The sequence below is a fragment of the Hylaeus volcanicus genome, chromosome 7, assembly GCF_026283585.1.
Source record: "Hylaeus volcanicus isolate JK05 chromosome 7, UHH_iyHylVolc1.0_haploid, whole genome shotgun sequence".
Lineage (NCBI taxonomy): Eukaryota > Metazoa > Arthropoda > Insecta > Hymenoptera > Colletidae > Hylaeus > Hylaeus volcanicus.
This window is the reverse complement of record NC_071982.1, coordinates 22040406-22053104: the sequence shown is the minus strand read 5'-3', so window position 1 is coordinate 22053104 and position 12699 is coordinate 22040406. Positions and strand designations below refer to the sequence as shown.

The 12699-nt window shown below is 36.1% G+C and overlaps 4 protein-coding genes across 8 annotated transcripts; 2 read left to right on the top strand and 2 right to left on the bottom strand.

The window, feature by feature from the left end:
* Positions 1-181: 181 nt before the first annotated feature.
* Positions 182-1004, bottom strand: LOC128879520 (39S ribosomal protein L54, mitochondrial). The gene is made up of 2 exons (XM_054128732.1): positions 816-1004; positions 182-599 (listed from the first exon to the last, which is right to left on the bottom strand). Exons 1-2 carry the CDS (start codon positions 904-906, stop codon positions 304-306), a joined length of 387 nt encoding a protein of 128 aa, XP_053984707.1. The 5' UTR covers positions 907-1004; the 3' UTR covers positions 182-303.
* Positions 1005-1096: 92 nt separating this feature from the next.
* LOC128879508 (leucine-rich repeat-containing protein 49) lies at positions 1097-4602 on the top strand. Of its 2 annotated transcripts, XM_054128707.1 has the most exons (8): positions 1097-1237; positions 1342-1508; positions 1575-2213; positions 2287-2483; positions 2604-3557; positions 3623-3993; positions 4086-4325; positions 4391-4602. In XM_054128707.1, the coding sequence occupies exons 1-8, from the start codon at positions 1208-1210 to the stop codon at positions 4592-4594; spliced, it is 2802 nt and encodes a 933-aa protein (XP_053984682.1). In that variant the 5' UTR covers positions 1097-1207; the 3' UTR covers positions 4595-4602. The 2 variants fall into 2 exon arrangements, with proteins under 2 accessions (XP_053984682.1, XP_053984681.1); XM_054128706.1 differs by having other exon boundaries at positions 2287-3557.
* Positions 4603-4624: 22 nt separating this feature from the next.
* Positions 4625-6159, bottom strand: LOC128879519 (uncharacterized). The gene is made up of 2 exons (XM_054128731.1): positions 5714-6159; positions 4625-5350 (listed from the first exon to the last, which is right to left on the bottom strand). Exons 1-2 carry the CDS (start codon positions 6147-6149, stop codon positions 5073-5075), a joined length of 714 nt encoding a protein of 237 aa, XP_053984706.1. The 5' UTR covers positions 6150-6159; the 3' UTR covers positions 4625-5072.
* Positions 6160-8784: 2625 nt separating this feature from the next.
* LOC128879510 (uncharacterized) lies at positions 8785-12555 on the top strand. Of its 4 annotated transcripts, XM_054128713.1 has the most exons (8): positions 8785-8923; positions 8999-9058; positions 9343-9372; positions 9444-9491; positions 9561-9659; positions 9759-9814; positions 9871-11524; positions 11606-12555. In XM_054128713.1, the coding sequence occupies exons 4-8, from the start codon at positions 9461-9463 to the stop codon at positions 11731-11733; spliced, it is 1968 nt and encodes a 655-aa protein (XP_053984688.1). In that variant the 5' UTR covers positions 8785-8923; positions 8999-9058; positions 9343-9372; positions 9444-9460; the 3' UTR covers positions 11734-12555. The 4 variants fall into 4 exon arrangements, with proteins under 4 accessions (XP_053984688.1, XP_053984687.1, XP_053984689.1 ...); XM_054128712.1 differs by having other exon boundaries at positions 8923-9058; XM_054128714.1 differs by lacking the exons at positions 8785-8923; positions 8999-9058 and having other exon boundaries at positions 9372-9491; positions 9871-11528; positions 11610-12555.
* The last annotated feature ends 144 nt before the right edge of the window (positions 12556-12699 follow it).

The following is a 12699-nucleotide window of genomic DNA, read 5'->3' as shown; positions in this document are numbered from 1 at the left end:
GGCAAATTTTGCAAAGTTTTAATGAATCATTGATGACATATGTGCAAAATAATGTATACGATACTTGTCTTGATAATAATACTTAATATGTTTAATATTATTAGATTAACTGTATTATAACTAGACTATTAGAAATACACAAGAAGAATCTTTTTATCAAGTGTTAGTAATTAAACACAGATTATACTTAGAAACAGTTTTATTTATGCATATTTCACGTAATCCTGTAACAATATATTAACAAAAATCAGCATATATCGAATCCATAAATGATATTGGATTCTGATGTTCAGAAAAACTATTCTAGAAAGTATGGTACTTGATCCTGCGATTAGTTCTTATTATTCCTTGTTTTCGTATATACCTCCAATATGCTTTGGTATTTGGATCAAGGTCTGACAATTTTGGCGGTTCCGTTCTAATATTCCATAACCATTCAGGATATTCGGAGTCAGGCTTTAGTTTCACTTCTTCTCCCTCCTTATAATAGTTTAATCCACACACATAATTCAGTAACTTATTAATATCCTTTTCAACAGATAACTCTACTTTTTCTATTTTAAACTGTTGCTTCTTCATAACCTTTTTTGAAGGTAGCACTGTTAAAACAAACAACATAATTTTAGTCTATAACACTGTTTAGTTGTTATTATTAAATTATTTGTACTCAAAATACTAAGTAAAATTGATTCCAGTGTCAAATTTAACAAATAATTATCCTGTTAATACTTTAAAAAGAATTTAACCTCTACTTGGATATAAATGTAACTTGCTATTCAAACTGTACGTAATGATTCGGTAAAAAATATATTTACCTGCATAGCCTTTCATTTGTATCACATATTGCGTTGGAATAATTAAATTTTGCTTGAATTGGAGTATCCTCAAACCAGAGAAAAGAGACATGGTATTATTTTACAGTATTTTCTAAACAGAAATTTACAAACTCTAAAATGTTAAAATCCCTATCAATCCTTGTTATAGTGCATAGTAATATGGAATGACGCGGAATTTTCAAACGTTGACAACGGTAACAAGATCAAATGCGCAATGACAAACAATAAGTACTGTTGACTTAATTCAATCACAATTTAATCGAAATCTCAAGGTTTGAAGTGTATCATGAAGTATTCTTTACATGACTATAATTGAATTCATAAATCTGTGACCAAATACATTAATTATACTTTTATGTTTCGGTTATGTAATGCCAATAAGCAGCGATAGAGCGACGCGGGTAGGTTCGACTTCATTATGACATATCATATCGAATCATACGCTGCATTTGATAAAATAAATAAAAGATGCAATGAATAATATATTATGTACTGAATATCATAGATAAAAACAATTGCCTTTGATATAAAAGGCATAAAAGCAAGATCAACGGAAGGTCACAAAAATATTCAGGAGAACAATCATTTCCTGACAATTGCACCGGCTTTACCAATTTTACCCGGAGCACCTGTACCACTAAAACTATCCAAACGTTGTTATAATTCATTTAGGTAATAACAATTAACTTAAAACTAGAAGCTGAAAATTATTTCATAACATAAATATTTATTATGTAGCCCAGCAGATTCTTCGTTTAACATAGAACATGCCAAAGTTGAGAATTCCAATACAATTACATTACAATGGACAAGCGAAGGGAAAACTATTGTTGCTACAAGAACAGCTGCAGAGAAAGAAAAAAATCCAGATAGAATATCTCTTGATAGACGGGGCCTTACTACATTTCCAAATATAGTTGAAGAACCACGATTACGTTTATTGTCCCTCCAACATAATCTTCTTACAAACATCGAGAACTGCAACTTGTCTCATTTAACAAAATTAGTATTTCTTGATTTGTATGATAATCAAATTGAAAAAATTTGTAATTTTGATTTGTTAGAAAATCTAAGAGTATTACTGATTGGAAAAAATAGAATAAAAAAGATCGAAGGCCTGAAACAACTTTCCAAATTAGAAGTGTTAGATCTCCATGGAAATCAGATTCTACAAATATCAGATTTACATAATTTGGCATCTTTGAAAGTGCTTAACTTAGCTGGGAATAATATTAAAGTAATAGGCTATCATGACTTCCAAGGTTTAACTTTGCTGAAAGAGTTAAACCTTAGACGTAATAAAGTCAAAAAATTATTAGGTTTCGGCGAAATACCGCAATTACAAAAATTATATTTAAGTAATAATGATATTCAAAAGTAAGTATTCTTAGCATAGGATATCTGTAAAATATTCGTTTTGCTAACTAAGTGTTTGACGATATTGTTTTAGAATCGAAGATATAGGTAGCATTGCAAAAGCGTTGCACCTCAGAGAAATAACAATCGATGGAAATCCCATAACGTTGAATGGAGATTATGTTTCCTTCTTTGTGTCATATTTACCAAATTTACAATTTTTATCTACTATGCAAATTACCGAACAAATTCGAAGAACGGCTATGGCCTGGAGAACAACTAAGGAACAAAGTAATTCTACTTTTTTAAACCTTAGTGCGCAAGTTTGTATGAATGCCCGACGGGAAGAAGTAATATCGAATGCGAAAATAAATTGGGAGCTTCTTAGATGTCATTCTAAATCCTCTCCAGATAACAATGGAAATAATATACGAAGAAGTAATGTTAATCCATTGCAAATTCAAAAATCAAGCAAATTTAACGCATTGAAGCATAAAAACTTAGAGAAAGTGAAAACACAAGGTTTTGGAAGTTTGACTTCTATAAATGAAAACATTGAAGCAACAAAAATAAATATAAAAAAAAGAAGTAATTCTAGCGATAATTTATTTCGATTAAAAGATGCAACTAAACCATGTCCATTAGAGTTTAAACTCCCACCTATTTTGGGTTCTATCGTAGATAATTTAATTAATAACAAATTTGCTGAAAAAGTAGGTAAAAATAGTAAAGGCTTGACAACAACAAAATCTAACAGTGATGCTGACAGTGCATCAAGCAGCGATTCAGAAAGTTTAGAAAGCCATGCAAATCTGAAAAGTTGTTTGAAATCTCATATGCTAAACTCGAATAACTATATTTCTCCTCGTAATATTAATAATCTTGTTACTAGTAAAATATTTAGTTGTCTCGACGGTTCTTCGCCCACATCAGAAACTGCCACTAACGAATCGGAAGATAATAAAAATTTTACAGTTTTTAAATCTTCCGAAGTATTAATAAACGATGATAAATATTTAACAGAAGATTCTCAAAATATAAAGTTGCATGATCAGCAAAGTCTAAGCGATTGCCACTCAAAATCGAGTGTTGGTTCCTCTGGATATTGTTCTTTAAGTTCTAAAACTAACAGCATGGATAGTTGTAAATCAGTGATGAGCGATTTCAGTACATTGTCTGTTACTAAAAATGTATCGTTAAAGTGTAAAAATTCTGAGAAAGATAAGAATAGGGTAAAGAGTGCTCAGGTAAAGAAAATAGTGAGTTATAAAAGTAATAGGGCAGCAACTGCTAGAGCTAAATATAGAGGTTTAACACCACAAAGTCCACCTCCGTTGCAAAATCCACCAAAGGAAAGAGAACAAGGTGTGTGGCAATAATATTTAAAAAAAAATATTACATAATATAACATGTTTTCTTTAACTTCATAGGAGGAGATTACTTAATAGAAATAGTTGGTCGATGCTTGAACGTTTACGGGCAAGGTGCATTACGTTTTATTGACAGACCATGGGACTCTTCAAAAGCTGAAGATGTTAATGTAGTTAAATTTAATTATGTACAATTCAACGATGTGGCCAAAGTTTTATGTAAAATAAAAAATAGATTTTCGAACATAGAACATTTTCTGTTTAAAGAAACTAATATCAGTTACCTTGGACAGCTTAATGCTTTAGCTGAAGTACAGGGATTAACAAGTATTCACATAGAAACAGGAAACCCAATTGTATCAAAGGATTGGAAAGTGTATGCTATATTTCGTTTAGCTCATTGGGGATTGAAAATTATTAATGGAAAAGAAGTAAATATTTCTTATTTTGTGTAAAATAGAATAGAAGTTTAAAGATATCATTAGATGAATTTTATTTATTGAAAAATACATTTGATATACAGATTACAAGCGAAGAAATTGACTTCGCGAATAAAGAATATGCTGGTCTCGTCGATATCGTAATGTGCTCACTGCCAGAGTCTTTGTTACAACCTTTATTACAGAGACTTCATTTAGAAAAAATGCAAAGGCAAAATGGAGAACAGATTACTGCTAAACAGTTCTTACTTAACAGTGATCCAGCCCTCAGAAGTGTTGTTGCCAAAGAGGCATTACAATGGAGAAAAGGAAGTATAACACAGGTGATAAAATAAAAATGCAAGTTTTTATAATTAGTTCTTTCACTGAATTCTGTTTTTAATTACAGGAAGACCTTATTTGGAGGCACAAGGGAAAAGTACATTTGTTAAATCTGATCAATCGTACTGTAGATGCGATACAAAAATTGCAGTTACTTGAAAATAAATGGCCAAATATTTTATGTGAAATAATTCACACCACTTTATCGGATTTTTCCGAGATGGACGAATACATGAAACGTTGCAGTGAAACACTTAAAAGTGATAAATGATAAACAGAATTATCTTTCTATGCATTAATCGTTACCAATAGTTTACAAGAAATGGAATTACTAAATTATTAATCGGTACATTGTTATATAGGATTAGAGGTTAAGATAGTGCAAATTCATATGAATTCAGACGGTATGTTCCTTAGTATGTGTTCATATTTATTTTGTTAAGTTATTACACAAATTATAGAATATAATATAACAATATATTTGTTATTTAAAAATCAATGATACATTTAAAATAACTATCGTTTAATAAGTTTATCGCGATGTTAATGTAAAATGTATTTTGGTTGTATTTTATAAAAAGATAATTCGACTAGTGCAATTTATATAAATTCTTAAAAAATTACTTCTTGTATATCTTCTATTCAATCTTTTTTTATTCCATAAGTTAATAAGTGTAAACAAACCATAAAGGAGAGTACTATTTACAATGAAATGCAATCTCATGCTAAGTAAAAATCAGTCGTCCGCATCATTTCGTTCCGATGATTGATTCCACGCTGAATGAAATCGTGGACTTTTTCTCCAAGCAAGGTCCATTTTTAGCTGCAGAAATATTATTGAGATCTGTCACAGCGGAAGTGAAATTGTTAAAGTTTTTTTTCATTCTCCGAGGTTCTGTTACATGTTCAAACCACGGAATTGCGGAATACGTAGCCGGGAAAGGTTGTAATTTCTTCGAATCTTCGGATTCTTGGCGATATTCTTGATTATGCGATAAGCCATTCAATAATGGAGCATCCGCGGTAACTGAAATATAAAACGTGCAATGGGAACACTATAGCAAAGAAGATGTAAAGATGATAATTGAGTATCTTTGGTAGCAATAGAATGTTAAATATAATCTTCTCTGCGGTAACAAAACAAAATCTTGTGTATACCAACGACAGCTGAGGCCACGTGGACGTTACTTTTAACGATTTCCGGTAAACCTCTACAAAAGAGTGCTTCATCTACTAGATTCTACATCCTTCGCTAATACAGAGAACACACATTTGGTGATTGGTGAAAGAACGTGCTATTGGTTCAAATTGTCATTTTACAAACAAAATTTTCGTTTTGTTTAGCACCGTAAAGAAGGGGTAACACTTTAATGTATTATTAATTACTAACATGGCGTAGGTAAACTATGGATCGTCTTCAACCCATAGAATCCCTGTGTCACGCTGATGCTGGTTTGCGTGAAGTGCAATTGATGACGTTGAAAATTCTTTGTTCTTCGACAGTGAGGACTCTGGTCGGCTTTGAGCAGATACGGGGAACCTGACGTGTCTATCGGGGGATGACAGACTGTCGAGACGTTTTCGGCGAAGTAATTCCCTTGAGCCTGCTGTTGCCTCCTTAGCGCAACTTGCGCTGCCATTACCCGTTGTCTTTCGACCACCAGCAAACAGCAAGGACAACGACAGTCCTTCCACGCGCACGACCTCTTGTGACCCTTCAGACCAGAAATCACACCGTGGTTCCTGCATCTCGCGCACTTTGGACTTCTCAGACGTTGCTCCATGCCGGAGTTAGCTTGATTCGAATTGCCACTTTCAGTCTTCATTTCGAATCCTTACTAATACTACTCTAACAACGTATTTTTTTCAGTATACAAAATATGTATCACGGCATAGCATTTTCTCTTGGTGCACGTTTGAATGATCACTTGAAAAACTTTCGATACTGTTACAATTGACACAATAAAGTGGTGAATAATATTTGACGAAGAAGAATTATGATTGACAACGCATTCATCGAGTATCTCGCACTCTTCGAACTGCTCGTTGGTCCGCGAGACTCTAGCCAATGTAACGGTCAGTATGCACTGTTGAATGAGTTATATGCTTAGAGTAATCTTTTTCCTTCGACGAAGGAGGTGTCTCTTCATCTCCTCCTACTGATTCAAAATGTATTTTTAGAGAAGGAACACGACGGGATTGGCTCGAAACGCGAAGAAACCCCGCCACCCTCGCAAACGCTAAGCCAATCGAGACCAACTCGTATCTCGATGTTCTTGTTACCATCGTGGTTGTATCACCTCGAGAAAAAAGCAAAGATCTTCTTTGATTACCAGCCACCCCCGTGACGGGATACTATCGATCTTCCGTGAGCAGATCCTCTGACCGGTATATGTACGCACAGAGAATCGCTTTACGCGAAACGGAAAGATTTATCGAGGTCTGATTCGCGTGAACAACCGAGACATGCTTGTTTATTCCAGTAAAACATCGGTACGAGATGCATTAATTTGTCGTGCAAATTGTATTTACAAGCCTTAGCCCATAAGGAATCCCCCTACAGCTGCTACGCTTTTCCACGTTTGGGCCAGTAGCTAGAGCGAGGAATCTTATTAAGTTTGTCGAGTTATATTTAGATTTCGGAATGCTTTGTACATCAAACATTCTGACAGAATGACTTGTAATGTTCCAGCCTGCAGTGGTTTCTTCCTCAATAGCTGAACTACTTTTTTTTAGGAAGTAATGTAAACCGTGCCGCTTCCTCTCCGTTCGAGTATATAGATTTTTATCCAAAACAAGGGTAGAACATAACGTTTGAGGGTACGGCACTTAAAAGTTGGCCACCCAAAAGAACGCTCATACGTTAAGAAAACATACTCGAAACTAATATTAACTGTGCGTTGGCAACATCCGAGAGGATCGTATTAACGAGCTCTTAGAGCAAGATCACAGAAAGAATGCCATGTGGCCGCAGCTGGCGATGTGTACTGTTGTTAGTCCAACGAGATTCTCTCTTTCTCTCTTCTATTTTTGCAGTACACGATAGAACGAAAAGGGGAAAGAGATTGCACTGTCTTCCACTTTCCGATACTTTGACGGCATGTCATATTTTTAGTTGTAACCGAAAGCGATCTCAGACTTCTTGGACACTCGATAACGTTATTCGGTTAAACTGTATTGCTCATTCTCTCTCTCTCTCTTTCACTCTCTTGAGCTGTAATCGATCAGTTTTTGTTTACTTTTCATGCCGGTCAAATCTACATCTTGCAAAGATTTAAAGTATATTCCTGGCAGTTGAATACGTAGAAGAACTTACTCCCTTAATATAGATAACGGGTCGGAGTATTCTACTTTAGTTAGAAGGTGCCTCTTTGTTTCGTTTTCGTGTTCTCTTAATAGTTCATGAAATTAGAGTTCTTTGTTTGAAGCGCCTCGTTTTTACAAAAAAGAAAGAAACCCAAAGAAAGAGAAAGAGAAAGATGAGCCAATCTTAGCTATGGATATTCTGAGGTGCAACATAGCTCCGGTCACGCATCTTCAGCGGAACCGCCGCTGCCAACAGCGGAAAGATGTTGAATGACCTGTCAACATATTTGCCGCACTGACAACACCCCTCGAGCAAAGCTGTCCGTGTCGATGGGAAACGGGGATAGAACGTCTGAAATGACACCCCTTCGTTCCACGCTCATTAGGGCGAATTCTTCGGTGCGTTTCACGCGTGCTTACCGGCGGCGCAGCGGATGTAAATTTAAACTTCTCCGATCGATTCTTCTTTCGTCATCTACGTAACGAAAAATGTCTAAAAGATGCTGCCGTCTCTTTCAACGATGCTACACTTTCACTTTTGAACGTACTTAAAAATAAATAATTTCTGTTTACACATTTTTAACTGCATTCACATTATTTAATTCCGAAAGAAAATTTTCTCGACGCGTTTAGTAATCAAAGACATCTGCGAATCATGCAAATTGCATTTGTTCCGCGATCGAGAAGAAAGCCTGTTCGCTTCACGCTATGATCGTGGCATACTTAAAAATTGATAAATCTATTTTGACAGTTGAGAAAAGTCTCTCGTTGAAATTCATCGCGACCTTGCGCGGCTCTCGTATGCGAACCGGCCGCGGCGCGGGCGAAGAGAAACGGGAGCGTAGTCTTCGAAGTTACAAACATGTTATGTAATACAAAATTCAAACGATAAATCAAACAGACGAAATATTGTATCATACGACGCTTCAACATATGTCGAAACTAACCTCGAGAAATTTAAGACAATATCTTCGCGAAGTAACACGAAATGTAATGCGGCCGTTTATTAATAAACGGTGTAGCGGATATTCTTGGATTATAAATCTTTCACTCGTCCGAAGTAAGGACATTTTGTTCTTGATATTCGATAGAATATCGTGTTCCTTACTAAAATCATTATAAAAGAAGAAATTATATTAATGGTTGTGTTTTAATGTTGATGCTAGGCTGGTGAAGAACCAGGGATTGAATGCATTGCAATGCCCCACTGTACAAGCAACTTTGCTTGGTACTTAGGAAAATTCATCGCAGGCTTCACGGGTATGCTTTTCTTCTATGTTTTTTTAAAGGAGAAGTGAGTATCGTTCAACTTCGGGCAACGCAAATCAAACGGACCGATGATAAAACTATTTGTACTTACACATTACAGGGAATACAGCTGTCTTTGCCATGCAAGAATGAGACAGGCCATACGTCGCAAAGGAGAAAAGTGGGTCACGTTGGTCATACGTGCGAGATGTCTCTGAGACAGCGTTTCCTAAATTGTACTGCGAATTGTAAAAAATCATAATATAGCAAATCTTAACATTTTAAAATAGCGAAAAAATAAATTTAGAAAATGCTGTTCCAAGGATCCGTTTCTTCGTATTGTCCACGCTTTGATAAATTGTCGCGACGGACTCCTAAAGAATATCACGCACCGTATGGCCAGCAATATCATGCGCATGGCATAATCAAAAGTTTTAATACTTAGTATCAATTCCTGCTCCACAGACAACCAGGCAGATGTGAATGCGAACACGGGTAAGCATTGACAACGATATTCTCCGTGTTAAACGTTTCCGTCTGATCACTTGATTGGTTGTTTTCCATAGAATGCGGACCAAAGTTTATGCTTGCGGCTGCAGAAAACGTATGGACATGTAAGTATTATACAGAGACTACGAATAAATAATTTACAACATAAAGCGATAATTGATGTTGATTTTCAGGGTACACGAGGATAAGAAAATGGTTTCAAGAGAACGATCTGGCGAACATCTCGGAGACTGCACTTGTGCTAGGAAAAGGTCTTCCTAAAAATGACAATGGTAATTTCGACTTCTCCAGCGAATCGCTGTAAGTCTTACCATCGTGGACAACTCTAATTGCACGACGTATCGGTGATTCTGTCATTGTTTTGATTGCAGATATATCATCTACAAATTGTGTGTGCTGTGTAACATTACTTAATCAGAAAAGGAAGGTAAATAACCACACTTGTACTAAACATAAGTAAAATTGTAACGATGACGGAATCAGGTTACAGCATCAACGACAAACGTAAGAAGAAAACGACCAGGCAGACATTGCCTCTATCGCCATTGTAGTGGAATCGTGTGCGCTGAAAAAATGATGAAAAAAAGAAAATACAAACAACCTTGTGCACACCTACGCGTTACTCAAGACATCCTTCCCGATTACTGGAAAATATGCAGCAAAACTGACGATAACGAAACAGAGAACCATGCGGAAAATGTTAATATCATCGACGTTATTAACAGTGATACGAAAAATTGCGAAGGAATTATGATTAAGTCGAAAGAAAAAGAAATATCTACAAAACTATACCTTAACAAAATAGACTCCAAACAGAAAACATCAATTGATTGTCCATGCGTTTCTGTCGACTATAACGCGTCCCAGGCATCTCGATACTCTGAAACCACGTGTAAACAAACTCAATGTTTTGATAACAAATCAGATAAAGCGCCTCAACGTATTTCAGAACTAGAAATTGTCACAGACATCTGTGCCGATAATGACAAATATTCTTTACAGCGCATTAGTGGCAACACATCTGAAACCCAGAGAAAGAGTAGTTTATGTAAAATTACCGAGATATTTACGGATGAAGAATTGATCGAAAATGTTGATTCAAACATACATAGGGTGGGCCGTTCAAAAATAATAAAAAAACCATCACAAAGTGACACTAGTTTCAGCGAAACGATTATTACAGACAATTGCATAGATTCGATTTTGTATCGCGAATTAAGAAAAAAGTGTGCTTCTATGATTAAAAAAAAGCTATCGATGAATCGCATAAAACCAAATGTTAAATCGAGAGACATTCAATCCCATCGAGAGTCTGACATTGATACTGAAATCGTAGATTTTATAAACGATGCCCAAACATTTTCTACAAAACAAAGAGGAAAATACAATTCAAAGCGTTTCGGGAACAAACATCGATCAATCTCAAAGTTGCACAAGCTTCCAACCGCTTGGCAAAACAGTGCAATGAATCATAAAAAGAAGTTTCATTGTGAAAGTTGCTGTTGCGACATAAAATCTCGAGCTTATAATTGCAATGACCCGCAATGGAAAACTGCTAAGAAAGAAGTCACTTTGGATCGCGAGATTCATTGTGCAAAATATAAACCGCAGCTTCTGCAGCACAAAGAAAAGCCAACTACGATTCTTTTCAAGAATAAACGATCCAGCGAACAGCGATGCGTCAAGGAATCGAAATTTGAAAACTCTACGGATTCGGCGTGCAGTCCTGCGACGACATCCACGCAATTCACCGAAAGATCGGTTCGTGAAAATCGATTCATTTGTCGATGTTCACCTTACGAATCGTTGCATTATGCGATGGCTTTTAAAGACCGATGCAAACAAGATCAACACAAGATCGGTCGTTCATTGCTGTTGTCTTCTTCGTCGAGTCTGACCTCGTCAAAACGATGCCATTCGTGTACGGCACTGTCGCAGGACTCTGCCCGTTATAAACGAGAACCGATCTCCTCATCTTCCTGCACAAACATTCAAAAATGCAAGAGAAAAGGTTCGAGGAACGCGAAAAGAACCAGCTCGTATCCTTCCTCAAACTCGTCTTCGACGTCGTTGGTATCGCTGTCGACCTACAAGAAGAGTAACGACTTTGGACGAAACCAATGTCTGGAACCTCGAGGTAAGTTTAATCTTAATATATGTATACACAAAGAGTTAAAATTAAGTAACAGGATACATGACAAAAAAAAAAAAAAAACAGGAAGCATCAGAGAATCGATAAAGACCCGGAGATTGTGGAGAAGGCCAAGATTTCGCAAACAGGAAAAGAAGAAAACCATATATGTAGGTGAACGTCACATTACGTGGGACGTCAAGCGCGCATACTAGGAACAGCTAAACGATTGAAGAAAGAAAACGAACAACTACGCGAACGACGTACGAAGAAGCGCAAGTTGTTTAATTATGGAAGTCTAATATAAAAGATATATACTGTGCAGCGTATATACGCTAAGAAGTGAACGAGTACAGGGTTGCGCGTCCCGGTATCGCTTAACAAAAGGAGTAGTGGGATGTAAACAGTCACGACTAGATCGCTCCTTTCGCAGAATTGACGGTAAAGAAGGAAACCAAGGGAAATTTACCAAGTTAACGATGAACGGATAAGCAACAACAGTAACGAGTATAACTCGTAATTGGCAGGTACCGAGTTAGCACTGAAACTCCGTGAATAAATTGGATCTGTGCTGGCGCGGGAGTGACGCGTCCCGTTGGACGCGCTTGGAAAATCTGAAACTCGATTAATATGCGTCGTGTCCGTAGGTGAAGAGTCTATAAGTAGAATCTTCAGCGGACACGAACGTCAGTCATATTCATATATTATATTCCGACCTAGTAGACGGGAACCTTCCTTTACGCTAACGAGATATATGCGACGGTTAACGCTGTGCATACATCACATGATGCCATGGTATACATCTTCGTCCGAAAATTTCAGTTACAATTTTCCCAACAAGAAAGAGAAGCTCACCGATTTCTCTTTTTCGATTCTTTCTATATACTTGGAGAACTTTCGAAACTTTTGTTCTTGATAGATGATGCTTTCTGTTTGATAACGCTGTATCTTAATATTGTGATGTACTGTTTTACTTTTTATTAGAATTTTGTAGAAAACTAATTCCATTTCACAATAAAATAAATATCTTAAAAGAAATACCAAAACACAAGTTTCAAAACCCATGATTTTCTGTTTAAAAAGTGCTCTTGCCAATTGTACATTCCCCTTGTGAGATTCAACTTAACAAGGTCAGGGAACAAGATTTGCAGAGAAAATGACAAAGTTCTCATTTCAAATTG